At 40.9% G+C, this 13,785-nt stretch overlaps 1 protein-coding gene across 1 annotated transcript in view; it reads right to left on the bottom strand.

Annotated features, from left to right (window-relative positions):
- Window positions 1-5,857: 5,857 nt before the first annotated feature.
- ABCC4 (ATP binding cassette subfamily C member 4) overlaps window positions 5,858-13,785 on the bottom strand; it is a 151,342-nt gene continuing 143,414 nt past the window's right edge. Inside the window, exon 31 of the mRNA XM_054087756.1 lies at window positions 5,858-10,314. Within this exon, the coding sequence (XP_053943731.1) occupies window positions 10,207-10,314 (108 nt within the window). The 3' untranslated portion in view covers window positions 5,858-10,206. The remainder of the gene's footprint in view (window positions 10,315-13,785) is intronic.

Below are 13,785 nucleotides of genomic sequence, written 5' to 3'. Positions count from 1 at the left end.
TCTGACTGGTTTCTTGCCCATTCCTTTTGGCAGCCAAGCAAAGTCATCTCTCAGAGTTCTAAACATCTTTCTGTTGAGTAATCGTGGCACTCACATTCATTAGGCTGCAGCAAAGGCACCCCTATCAGCCAATTAACCATCCCACTAGGAGGTCCTTGTAAGCACTATGCGCTGCTAAACCTTCCTTGCTGAGCACCCAGGAGCTTCAGGGCTGTCACTCCAGAACACTCCCTGAAAAAAGGAGAAATGAGCTACTTTTTGTCTGTGAGATGGAAAACTCAGAGGGAAACCTCGCTGTTGGTTCCTTCATACTCTAGGATGCTTTCCCTAGAAATTTCTCCTTTTTGGAGCACTCCTCCTTCTCTTCAATGAGCCTCAAAACTTAATAATTACTCAACACAGGCAGAGGCACAGTCAGGCAGTATGCTTAGGGGAACAGGATTCGTCCATGCCTGGCACAGGATAAACATCTACTCCTGCTTACGAGAAGCGCCTGGCCTTTCACTTTCTGCTTTCAGCAACGAGAACAGGTTCTGCGCAGCAGCTGATGCAACTTCTTATAAGTGCGGAAATGCACAAAGGACCGAGGCAGGCAAAACCAGTGCAGGGAGACTTCTTCCAGCCCTGCTCCATCCCAGCAGACCGCAGGCAGCTTGTTGCTCTCTGTGTTCTCTTGGTATGTACAGAGGCACTTTCCTATTCTCTCAAGGCTGTTGTGGTCTCTATCGTTCACTGCTAGAAATGGCAGCAGAGACTTTTCCATAAAACTATGTGAAAAATGCAGATTCTCTTCCCTTCCGTGTAGATGCGTATGCATGATGTGACATGCCATTCAAGTAAATCTAGCTTTACTGATAGGGACACTCACAGAGATGAACACACACATGCGTGATTCACCAGGTAAAAAGAAAACTTTAAATTCACAGGTATGGACATTCACACCAACCGACATGGAGACAATTCCATGTACTTTCTCTGATCTGTTATGAATGCGACTTAAAAAATCAATAAACATTAACCACATACATAAATGTGTGATCTACAAAGAACGCTTAAAAGTAATTGCAAAAGGATTTGTTGAGTAATTCCAGAAAAAAAAAAAAATAAAGGAATGATTGTCAGGAGATGACCTGGTTGTGGGAAGAGGCACTTAATTCACTGCATGAATGACTCATGGTGAATTACTCGCTTAACTCCACTTGCGGAAATCACTACTCTGCAAAAGTGCATACATGTTAAATCAACCAAAACACAGAGTGGTCCATATTGTTGGTACAATGCCGACTTCTTGCAGGTACAGAATGAGCAAAAAAATCCTCTCAGCTGGACAGGGAGGGGGGAGCAATCCCCTTTTTTGGTACCCTAGCAATATTTTCAAGTGACAGTTTGACAATGCTCGCTTGCCCTATTCATGACTGGCATTTATGTTAAAAAGAAAATCTGGCCTGTAATATTCAGGGGAAAGCTCTTGTTGACAATGAAACTTTGACTAATAAATCTGAGGCTGCGCTTCCCACCCAACTCAATTAAATGCCATAAGGTGATTATGGTCCTTCCCTGCAAAATACAGAGCTCAGTGAAGAACTGGCATGAACACTAGCAAGCTCTGCTTTCTTCAGGCGACTCTCAGAATAAATAATTCCTTTATTTGCTCTCTGTTCTTGAACTGTGAGGTACACAGCTTCCTGGTATTAAACAAAGGAACTATTTCTCACTGTCCCACGCCACTTTAATTTCCCATTGCAAGTCTCTAAAACTAAAAAATAAAAAAAAAAAGTCAAAAACAAAAGAAAAAGAAAAGAAGAAAAAAAGCAAAGTCTCTGTGCCTGGCATGATTCCCCAGCCATACTTCAGGCATAAAACTCAGATGTCAGAGCGACCAGGTGATACACGTTGCCTTTGATACACATCACCATCACTGCAACACAGTAATTTAATACAGCAATGTAAACTGCATAAACTGGGTGCTTATTCTCTGGGTATAGGCAATGCAGAGGCTTCAACTACTATTTTAGTTATTTAGTTAATTTTTAGTTATTTTTACTCTTCAGTTAGGAGGTTTATTGATTATAAGGAAAGCCTAGGGAGACTCACTGCCTATATGTTGCATGAGGAACAGCTGCAGTAGGAAGAGCCAGGTTACAGGTTAGATCCAAAGCAGAGGTGCATGAGGCAGTGATAGTGCCGAGGGCAGCAGCATCCTTGGGGAGGCAGAAAAGCATGTTTGCTTTTGTAGAGGTGTCCAACAGGTAAAGCACGGACCCTGCAGACAGCAGGCCTGTGCACTGTGGGAGCTGCTGTCTCGGCCACCACTGCCCAGCCAGGGCAAGAGAACTGGAGTGAACACAAGCAAACAGAACCTGCTGTCTAGTGAGACCCCAGCCACAACGACACGAGAGCCCCGGAGCAGAATCCTGACTTCCTTCTGGTGTTTCTACTGACAGTCATTGAATAAAGTGCATAAATATTCCTCAGAACTGGGACCTGAATGTGGGATTTCCTTTGTCCTGGAGAAAAGAACCTCCCGCATTCCCATCAAAACCATCTGGAATATTATGTTTCAGTAATGCAGAAGGCAGAAAGATACAAGCAGATCAGGCTAAAACCTGCAACCTCTATTTCCCATTTCCTAAATACATGCTCTAAAAAACCAAGGTATCTCATGCAGGAGAGGTACAAGAGCTCTGGTACAGCTTTTAACTCATCCGTGTTTGAAGAAAGCAGGTATGATCCCAAGTACCCTGCACTGAGCTCCCCCAGTAACTTAGGATGTGTCCTGGCTTCTGAATGACAGTGGGACCACCTCCAGTTTCTCCTCAAGGTTATTGTACATTTGAGCCCACACAGGATGTGTGGCCAAGATCCACCGGGGATTTTGTATCTTGAAAGGGATGAAGCTATTATTTCAGGCAATTTGGGGAGTTAAGTGCTACCAAGGTGCGGGCAGTAGAAACCCAATTTCAGAGATCAGCATATGGCCCTAAATTTTGATACATTAACACTGCTCTAAATCCATGAACCAGCTTTATACACCGAGTTTATGAAATTCATGCTTGTTTTGCAGGCAAATTCATAAAACACATCTTTGGCTTTGCTATTTATCAGCAGCTAATTTTCAGGTGAACAAATAAACCTACCTCACCTACTTCTAAGTGAGAAGCGTTGCATTAACAGAGGAGCACAGAAATTCTAATAATTTATGCTCCAGGAGGATACTGCACAAACCACAAGAGACATGTGCTGTGACAATCTAAGCCAAATTCATTTACAGGCAATGAAGAGAGCTGCATGGCAGCTGTGAGGTAGACTTTGGTAGAAATATGTGGAATTTTTAACACATATTCCAGCACCATGTTATAAAAGGATAGAAGGAAATTCATGTTGCATCAAGTCACAGAATCACAGAATCACAAGGTTGGAAAGGACCCATTGGATCATCGAGTCCAACCATTCCTAACACTCCCTAAACCATGTCCCTAAGCACTTCATCCACCCTTTCCTTAAACACCTCCAGGGAAGGTGACTCGACCACCTCCCTGGGCAGCCTGTTCCAGTGCCCGATGACTCTTACTGTGAAGAATTTTTTTCTGATATCCAACCTGAACCTCCCCTGACGGATCTTCAGGCCATTCCCTCTTGTCCTGTCCCCTGTCACTTGGGAGAAGAGGCCAGCTCCCTCCTCTCCACAACCTCCTTTCAGGTAGTTGTAGAGAGTAATAAGGTCTCCCCTCAGCCTCCTCTTCTCCAGGCTAAACAACCGCAGCTCTCTCAGCCGCTCCTCGTAAGACTTGTTCTCCAGCCCCCTCACCAGCTTTGTTGCTCTTCTCTGGACACACTCCAGAGCCTCAACATCCTTCTTATGGTGAGGGGTCCAGAACTGAACACAGTACTCAAAGTGCGGTCTCACCAGTGCTGAGTACAGAGGGAGAATAACCTCCCTGGACCTGCTGGCGACCCCATTTCTGATACAAGCCAAGATGCCGTTGGCCTTCTCGGCCACCTGGGCACACTGCTGGCTCATGTTCAGTCGGCTGTCAACCAGCACCCCCAGGTCCCTCTCTTCCGTGCAGCTCTCCAGCCATTCCTCCCCCAGTCTGTAGCGCTGCATAGGGTTGTTGTGCCCCAAGTGCAGGACCCGGCATTTGGCCTTGTTAAACCTCATCCCATTGGTCTCGGCCCAGCAGTCCAGCCTGTTCAGATCCCTTTGCAGAGCCTCCCTACCCTCCAGCAGATCGACACTTCCACCCAGCTTAGTGTCATCTGCAAACTTGCTGAGGGTGCACTCAATGCCTTCATCCAGGTCATTGATAAAGACATTGAACAGAGCTGGACCCAGTACTGAGCCCTGAGGAACTCCACTTGTGACTGGACTCCAGCTGGAGTTAACTCCATTGACCACCACTCTCTGGGCCCGGCCATCCAACCAGTTTTCAACCCAGGAGAGTGTGCGCCTGTCCAGGCCAGCGGGAGACAGTTTCTGAAGCAGAATGCTGTGAGAAACTGTGTCAAAGGCTTTACTGAAGTCCAAGAAGACTACATCCACAGCCTTTCCCCCATCCAGTAGTCGAGTGATTTTGTCATAGAAGGTGATCAGGTTAGTTTGGCAAGATCTGTCCTTTGTAAACCCATGTTGACTGGGCCTGATCACCCGGTTCTCTTACATGTGCTTCATGATAGCACTCAAGATTGCCTGTTCCATGACTTTCCCTGGCACTGAGGTGAGACTGACAGGCCTGTAGTTCCCCGGATCCTCTCTGCAACCCTTCTTGTAGATGGGCACAACATCAGCCAGCTTCCAGTCTAGGGGAACTTCCCCAGTCAGCCAGGACCTCTGGAAGATGATGGATAGGGGTTTGGAAAGGACATCCGCCAGCTCCTTCAATACTCTTGGGTGGATCCCATCCGGCCCCATAGACTTGTGGGCGTCTAGCTGGGCAAGCAAGTCTCTAACCGCCTCCTCTTGGATCACGGGAGCCTCAATCTGCCCCTCTAACTCTTGGATTTGTAAACAGAAGGAACAACTTTCTTTGCTATTAAAGACTGAGGCGAAGAAGGCATTAAGTACCTCAGCCTTGTCCTTATCCCCTGTCACTGTTATTCCTTCTGCATCCAATAGAGACTGGATAGTCTCCCTCGTCCTCCTTTTCCTGTTAATGTACTTGTAGAAAGACTTTTTGTTGTCTTTCACAGACTTAGCGAGTTGCTGCGCTAGGGCATTATTGACAAATGCACAATTCATCTCGCACTAAAAACTTGCATCACAATAATAGATTTAAGTGCTTGAGACAGTTGGTAGACACAGGGAGAAACTTTGGGCAGTTGTCAGAAACAAGCATTTCTAGTGTCTTGTTAAATTAAGCAACGAACTCTTCAGACAGAAGTACAGGATTCACAGACAACACCAGATTTTGGAGCTGTGCTGCTTACCCACTTTGCTTTTGTGTCCATTAACCTTCCAACTTTCAGCTGTCCATTGCCTGAAGCAGCTACCAAGCTCAGAGTCCATACCCAATCTGCACTTGTGCGACTACCGTAGTTCTTCCCTCAAAATTTTTTGAAAATCTATTTGGATTACTTTTTAGCCCTTGTCATTGAAGCAAAGAGCTTGATAATGTGGTCTTGGAGATCTCAAACTGCAGACAACTCGTAAAACCAAGCTGGAATGCATATATACATTCCAGCAATATATACAATGTGTTATACATCCAAACGGAGGCTTTTCAGCTCTTGGAGTTGGTGATGCCACCAAGAGGCATTTGGAGATTTCAGGCACGATCTGACTTATAACTCAGCTCGACATTTCTGCCTTCAACCGCACCTTCACAATGATGACAGACTTCTGCACACTTCTGAGAAATGTCTTTTATTGTACAACGGGAGTTGTCACATAAACGTCAACAAAAGAAATCATTCATAGCAATACCAAAATCAAAATTCTTACATGAATGCAAAAAACAGAACAAAACCGGAGTTAAAAATGATGAAAAAAGCAGTGTGTTGTTACACAATGTAAAACGTATACAGAAAGCCACATTCTTCTGCTAAAGTGTCAGATGCTCATCACCATCACAGGAAATAAGCAATTTCAACCTACCCCAAGCCCTCACCCCTAAAAGAGGCAAAGTTTAAAGTGAGATATTTCAAAGGGTCAGATTAACATAAAAAGCAGCATTTTCAGGAAAGCCTCTATACCGCTTGGTTCTTTTGTCCCCTTCTTTTTGCCGTCTTATTTTAAACATGCATCCAGAAGGTTAAGAGAACTGTCAACATCACTTGAGCAACCACCATTAGTGTTGTTGGTCAAAAGATCTTCCCTCTTCCGAAGGGCAGTATGAATGATATCACAGAAGATTATGCCTATCTGGTAAATGAGCTCTGGTTCAGTTCACTAAAGAGAATTCTGCCCTTAAAATAAACAAAACACGAGATAACCTGTCCTTGAGAAATGTGTTGGGTTTGACTCTCCCAGTGGTCTTTTGAGGAGCAGTGCAGTAAAGATATACTAAAACGAACATTTGAAGAACAGTTCTTGAGATCAGAAGTAGAGGCTGTTTCTAGTCTTTTACACCAAACAAAGATCCGTAACTGATGATTTTCAGCATTACTATAGAAAACTGTGTGTACTAGAAATAAGACTCTGGAATACTTTAAGGCACCTTATGGTGAAGAAATACTTTAAAGGCTTGAATAACTCAGAAGTCTGAGTTCTTTTTCCAAGATCCCAAGAAGGAATAAGGAATGTAACTTACAGTAACCAGCTTTGTTGTTTTCAAATAAAGCACAAAAATATTCCAAGTGGAAGTGTTTTTGTATTTGAACTTTTCTTTAAAAGGAAATACAAAACACCTTCCTGGAAAGATAATTTGTCCATTTAACAGAGCAAGGCTTTCACCAAAGGAAGGCTTTTCTCACCCCTGATCTGAGTTTTGCCATTCAGGTACATTGAACTTTTTTACTCAACTGAAACTAAACAGAACAGTCAATCTTAGCCAACAGTCACCTACACAAAACAACTATAAACAATGTAAGAATCTAAAACCTATATTCTGGTTAAAGTATTTTTGTTACTTTAAACTAAAAAATGGATGTAACGCCGATGACAGACATGTATGACTCGCTACCAGTTGTTCTACTCAACAATTTAAGGGCTTCAAGCGTGATTTTTTTTAAAAAAAATTGTCATCTCTTCTCTTCTACTGATATTTGATACCCACAGCTAGTAAAATCCTGCTAAAACACGTGAAAAAGTAGAATCAGCATTTTCAGAGATACCTAACATTTTTGTGCGCATTCAAAAAGCTACAGGATCAAATTAATTCAAGCTTATAGACTGATAGCTAGATCTGTCAGGGTCTCATACCAGTGAGTTTACAGCAGCCAGCGTTTTGGAGCTCTGCTCTGAAATATAACTTCCCTTAGATTCATTTCAGAGCTGAAATGAACTAAAACTGTAATTATACCCTTGGTTTATGCATGCATATCTTCTTCTGATAAAAAAAAAAAAATAAACTCAAGGTATATAGCCAGGAGAACATACTGTTCTCTTAGAGTATTTAAAAGTCTCAGTGTATTATACACCATATTTACTCTCTTATAAGGCCTAACTATTTAAAAAACAAAAGAAATCACTACTATAAAGCACTTTTAGACTCGGAACATGTCCAGACTTCTCAACAGAAAAGGTTAACAAACTAGCTCAAGCATCAGACTCCATTAAGTGTCTACACAGCCCTACTGGTCAGCTCAACCTAGCTCTGTTTTTCAACCACTCCAGCCAGGTCTCTCCATGACAAAGCTTGAGCAGAGTTTGGACGTGGTTTGCACCATGGATCCTTTCCAAAAAGGCAGTTGCAGACAAGATCACACACGGCTGAACTTTCTTCACGCTACACAGCTCCCCAGCATTATCCCACGTTAATTTAAGCACTCAAACACTTCTCTACATCTTCACATACCTCTGCAATACAAACTGAGCTGCAGAAAAGCCCTATCCTTATTTCAGACAATTTGAATTGAAAAGGAAACTACAGCAAAACACAGCAGATAATAATTGCGTGCTAGGTCTGTAAGTGGAGTTCACGAGCCTGGAGAAGACCAAGAGCCAAGTGATACAGAAAAGTGGATGTGGCTGGTGTGCTCTAGGAAGGATTTAGCCATAAGTGTTGCTTACACAAGCCAATCTGTGCAACATGGCTTTGGGGACAGGCTGCTGTCCATGACCATCTGCTATTTAGCATCAGCTGTAGAACAAGTGTCATGCTGTGCATCACTCCATGAAGTTCAGTTCCATTGATGTCAATGAGATTTGTTATAACGTAAGGTGTGCCACACACCACAGAAGTGTTAAAACCTGCCTAAAGAAAGCTAGAGACAAGAACATTTCGTTTTTTAACCTCCTGCTAACGACAGAAGAGGATGTTACCTGCCAAAGCAGACACCTGATGTTTTTCTCTCCCCAACCCACCAGGGGAAGCTGGCTGGTGGCACTGCAGGTAGTAAAAAGTCCTCCCCTCTTCTCCCAGGATTTCATAGCAGGGCAGTGAGCCTCTGAGCCTCATTGCAGGGAAGACGCTGCAAGAGGGAAACAATGATTGTGCCTTTCACTGCTGGGCTGATTCCTGCACAGGATGAAGTCCTTCTAGATGAGCCCTCATTCTGAGGCATAGGCTTTGGCACAACTTAACTTCTAGGGAAGGAGGGAGTAACTCTGTATTTGAATCAGTTATTTGCTGGTAGAACTGCTTGAAATAAGAAACATTTGCATTTGTCTTGCTTTTAGACCACTGGGTGAATATTGGGTAAATAACATTTATCTTACAAAGGCAATAGCAAACATCTTCAGTGTTTTTTGAAAAAGCACGTTATTTTCCATGTCCTGAAGAGATCTGTTGCCTTTTAGTCTCTTCTGTGCCTTTTAAACAGTAAGATAAATAGATTTATTTTCTATTGGACCTCAAAGAGTAAGTATCTCACTAAACATGAAAAAATCTGAAGCAGCATAGCATTTGCATATGGGTTTTTTTTTTTAAGCATGGGAATAGTGCCCTTGTGTTAAAGTGCTTTGCTGAATCAGGACTTAACTTATGAACGCCAAACCTCTCTCTCTCACTGCATTCCTCTTACTATCAGCAACAACATTCAGGTTATACTTTTCTTCCTGTTCCGGTAGGATGGTAACTTCAAACAGCTCGCGTTCAACGGAACCCCTGATGCAAAACTTTAAATATACTAAGGTTAAATATTTTTAACATATATTTAATGAATTTGTTGTGTACCCTGCAGTTACAGCTTTGGCTTGAAGGCACAAATATTAAGGCACAATAAATGCAAATAATGTATACATTTCAATGTGTTGTGTTGAAGATAACTTTGTACTACACCGTATTTAGGTATAATGACATGTCATTCAAACGTTTCCTCAAGTTATTTTAATACCTTTTTTCCTTTGATAACCTGGATAAAAAGAGGAATGCATGTTAAATTATTTAAATATTTCTTCAGTGCAAATGTGGCGATTTTCTTCTAAAGTATAGAAGATTGAGACTGATTTTTCAGCATTTGGATTTTAGCAAAATAAAACTAATATTTACATTCACCTTGAACAGCATTATTTGAATTCTTTATAAAAAAAAGTATATAGCATTTTTTGCTAGCAAAAATAAAAAGTATTTTTGGCTTGTTCTTTTTTTCTGCCAACCTGCATAGCTACTTCTGACAGGTAGAAGGACATTTGCATTAGACAATTAAGTTGTACGCTACTGAATCTGCTGTTTAGACATAGCTGTCGTGCTAAAGTGACACTGAAAATATGTTGTTTTTTCTTGCTCTCAAAATATTTCCAAACGAGAAAAAGGACACATTCCAATTTTTTTTTGATAAGCCTCAAATATGCACCCTAGACCTGTTAGGTGTCCTGCACCTGTTTAAATAAAAGAGATCTCTGCCACATAACTTTCAAATAAAAACTAAGTCTGCCTAATTTCCTTAGCAGTACAAACATAATCAGGTGGAAAGAAAAACATATTGCACTGAAATTAAAGAAAGAGGGACAGCAAAAACTTTCTTCTCAGTATTAAATAGGAAGGATGTCCAGTGCAAAGAATTACCCCCTCCCTTTCCTCTCCCGTTGATACTTGCAAACGTTGCCACTGAGTTTAGATGATCTCAGCTTTACATTCTATGGAAAACAGTTATGGTTATTAGGAATCACAGTGCAGTTTCAGTTATGCATAATCCTGAGGAAGGATCCAAGGAGGAATCTGTGGCAGGTTGACCATTCTGAACTACTTCTGGGTAATTCTTACTGAAGTACACCTAGGAAAAATACCAGATTCTGTGAGTAATTATGCATCAAATACCTTTTAGTTTCAAATAAAATTTCTAGAGATAAATGCAGCAGAGATAAATATATGTCCTTAAGGAATCCCAACAGGAACTTCAGGTTAGTGGCATTCAGTAATCGTGTGTAACTGAAAAATTAGTAAAATTACTATACGATCTTACATTATAACAAAGCGTGAGAAAAATCCCACACAACCTGTAGATCCACTCAAATCCTGGTAATTCAGATAAATAGATATATTTTATCACTTTACATTAAGCTGATAAGTAAAGTCATTTTACTAGCTCAAAACATGGAGATAAATTAAAAACAGGATGACAAAGAACCTGTGAAATCTTGCGTCTGCACAAGGGTTTCTCATTTTCACACATAAAACGAACACAATGGATTTGGATGTTAATATCAGGTTGTAATCCCTATATTTTACAAACTATGATTGACAACCATTGAAACTTCAAGGTATACGTATGAAATATCCCAGCGTTTAATTTGTGCTGCAGAGCAGTTATAGGGCCTATAGAAATGTGATCTCTGGATAGCAAACCACAATAATGAAAGAAGAAGCAAAAGCTTTAACAATGACTCAACCAAGCAACTTCTCTAAAATGTAAGATGATACCAAATAATAGGACAGTTCTTTGCCAAGCCTTTGAGTTCCTGAATTCTACCAATTTCTAGCTCAACTAGAAGAGATACAGGTTTCCTGATAAACGTATAATCAGAACATAAAAGAAATGAAATGCTGTCAAGTTTCACTGTTCCACAATCATCAGTTTTTAGTAGCTGTATCATATCTCTGTTCCTTGACAGATGCGCATAACAAAATGAAATAATGTCAAGACTTGTGTGCTCTTATCTAAAAATGTGTTTGGGTGAAAAAGGACTTCAAATGCAGTTTTTTCAAAGAAGAATGCGAAAAGTTTTGTTTGAGTCTTTAAAAACAGAAAATACACTATCTTGGTAAAGCTGACATGTGTCACCCGTTAGGTCTCACAGTCAGACTGCTCTGACTACGGCTTATGAAACATTTGTCCAATTTATATTTGAGAGTGCTGTCAACAAAGTTCAGTTTGTTTGACAATAATGTCCTTTTCATACATACGAATACATGTATAAGGATAAAAAAGAAACAGTCATTCTATAAAAACATTCCTGTAAGTACCACTGCCATCTTTTGTGCACACACGCTAAGGCAGGATATATGCACCTTTACAAGTTTCAAAGAATATTAAGGTCTGATTTGAATCAATAAAAGAATTGGAAGTCCTGTTAAGAGGTATTCCTCAGTAAACAGCCATGATCGGATGCAATAGAGGACAGTTAATCAGGCATCTGCCTGCACACACACTGCAGAGACAGCAACCCCAGTTGTATATTCCCATCCCAGTCCTGGTTTAAAACATAAAACTTTGGCATACTTTTAGTGCAGCTTTTGAATGTGAATTTTTTTAAACGGGAAGTTAATAGAAAACCTTGGCACGTTACTAGAGACATAATGAAATGGCAGCTGCTTTTCAACTGTGTCATTGCGATTCTTCCCTGAGCTCAATCCCTCAAGATATTTAATGCCCAAGTCTTTACACAAGTTCCTTCCGCTGCCAACAGAGTTGCAACCTTTTTTAAAAGTAATCACTGAGGTGAGATAACACCTAGTATTTTAATATTTACACAACCGTCGTAGCTTTAAAATAAATTAAACCTTATTTTCCCCTGAAAGTACTCAAAAACTAATTGACAGGAAAACAGCCTTACCCTGATGTACTCTTCGTACAAGTTTGTTCTGCGCAAGAATTGGGTCCAAAATGCAATAAATCAAATAATTATTGCCAAAGCATGGCCACATTCCAAACCATTTTACTTAGCAACCCACTGTAACGCCTTTTGAAAAATATGTATATATGTCATATTACGATTTCTTTTTATGTGCAGCATGCTGTTTTTCAACAACAGAAAAGCTGTTCTTCATGAAAACAGTTCTTAGTAACCACAGTAGGAATGTATGAGACCAACACCAATGCATGTAACAGACTTTCTAGTATAAAAAGCAAAGCCATTGGAATCAGCTCTTCTGACTAAGCAACTTCTCTGAAAGTATGTATGAAGCACAAGCGACAGCAATAACAAAACTCCTGAATTAATGTCCAAGTCATTCAAACAGAGAGAACTGTAACTGTGCTTCTGGGTAGCTGCTGACTGGAGATACAGTCTCTCGATTCCCATATTTTTTTGGGCTGAGTGTGGATAAGCACCATGCTTTGCATTCTTGGCAGATGCTAAAGCTTGTATCTGCCTTCTAGCCTGGGAGTTAGCAAACTTTTTCATCAAACCACATTTCAGCAGAGACTGGTTCCTGGATCCCTTCCTGTACAAAATCACATAACATTGATGTGGTAACTGCAGATGACTATACGGGCAAGTAACATCAGGCAATTATTTTTTATATATATTTTGAATTATCTTTGAATGCAATTGTGAAATTGGGGAGGGCTGCAGGGAAGGAAGGAGAGACAGCATGACACGGCTAAAGCTCTACAGATGACAGCTGCACAGCCTCACCTCTTGACACTCCAAGGATTAAGCCTTAGGAAGCTGGTCTTCACTTTACACTGGTCATATGAATTTGAAGCTATTCTTTTCAACACCACTTATATAATCTCCAGATTGTTATACATATAAAAAAATCTCATGGCTAACCCATTCCTTTCTAGTAGTAAAATATATGAAGCTACACTGCGGCAATGGAGACAGCAGGACTCGTCACATAATCTAGCTAAGGACAAAGTTGTTTTCTTCAGTTTTGCAATTAGTGTAACACATGAATTTATACTGTACACTCCTAGCTACAAAGCTTCACTTGAAAAAAACTACTTTCACTTGAAAAAAAAAGAAAAAAAAAGGTGTCAGTAGCTGTAAAAAAAAAAAAAAAAAATCTAATATGAACAGACACAGAAATCTCTTCCTAGACTTTCAAAAATTCCAGTAAAATAGCCTCCAGACATGAGCAGGCAGCCTCCAAGACAGCATAATTTTTCTTTTTTTCCCCTAACTTGCTGGAACTGCATCTATTTACTAGGAAATAGCCAGGCACCTGCGATTTTGCTTCCTGTCTTTATGTGTTGCTTCGCACCTAATGGTCTCCTGCTTCCCCAGGAAACAGCTTGGAGTTTATGTTCCCTTAGCTGTGCTCCGCACATCCAACAACTTGAGGAGAGGAAAGCATAGAGGCTAGAGATAAGACTCTTGCCTCATGTCTTGGAAAGGGTTTCTTTGGTCACTACATGCCTGGCATCAGTGTCTTACTTGCATGCTGAAAGTAAAAGTTACACGACTATGAAGCAAGGTGCTGCCAAAGCAGCACTGTTGAAGCAGTGCTGAAACTTCACTGGCATTGAGAGAAATAAAGTCTTGCTCTGGATATCCTGCACGTTATTAAGAAAAAAAAA

This window comes from Cuculus canorus, chromosome 1, assembly GCF_017976375.1.
Source record: "Cuculus canorus isolate bCucCan1 chromosome 1, bCucCan1.pri, whole genome shotgun sequence".
Lineage (NCBI taxonomy): Eukaryota > Metazoa > Chordata > Aves > Cuculiformes > Cuculidae > Cuculus > Cuculus canorus.
This window is presented reverse-complemented; position numbering and strand designations above follow the sequence as displayed.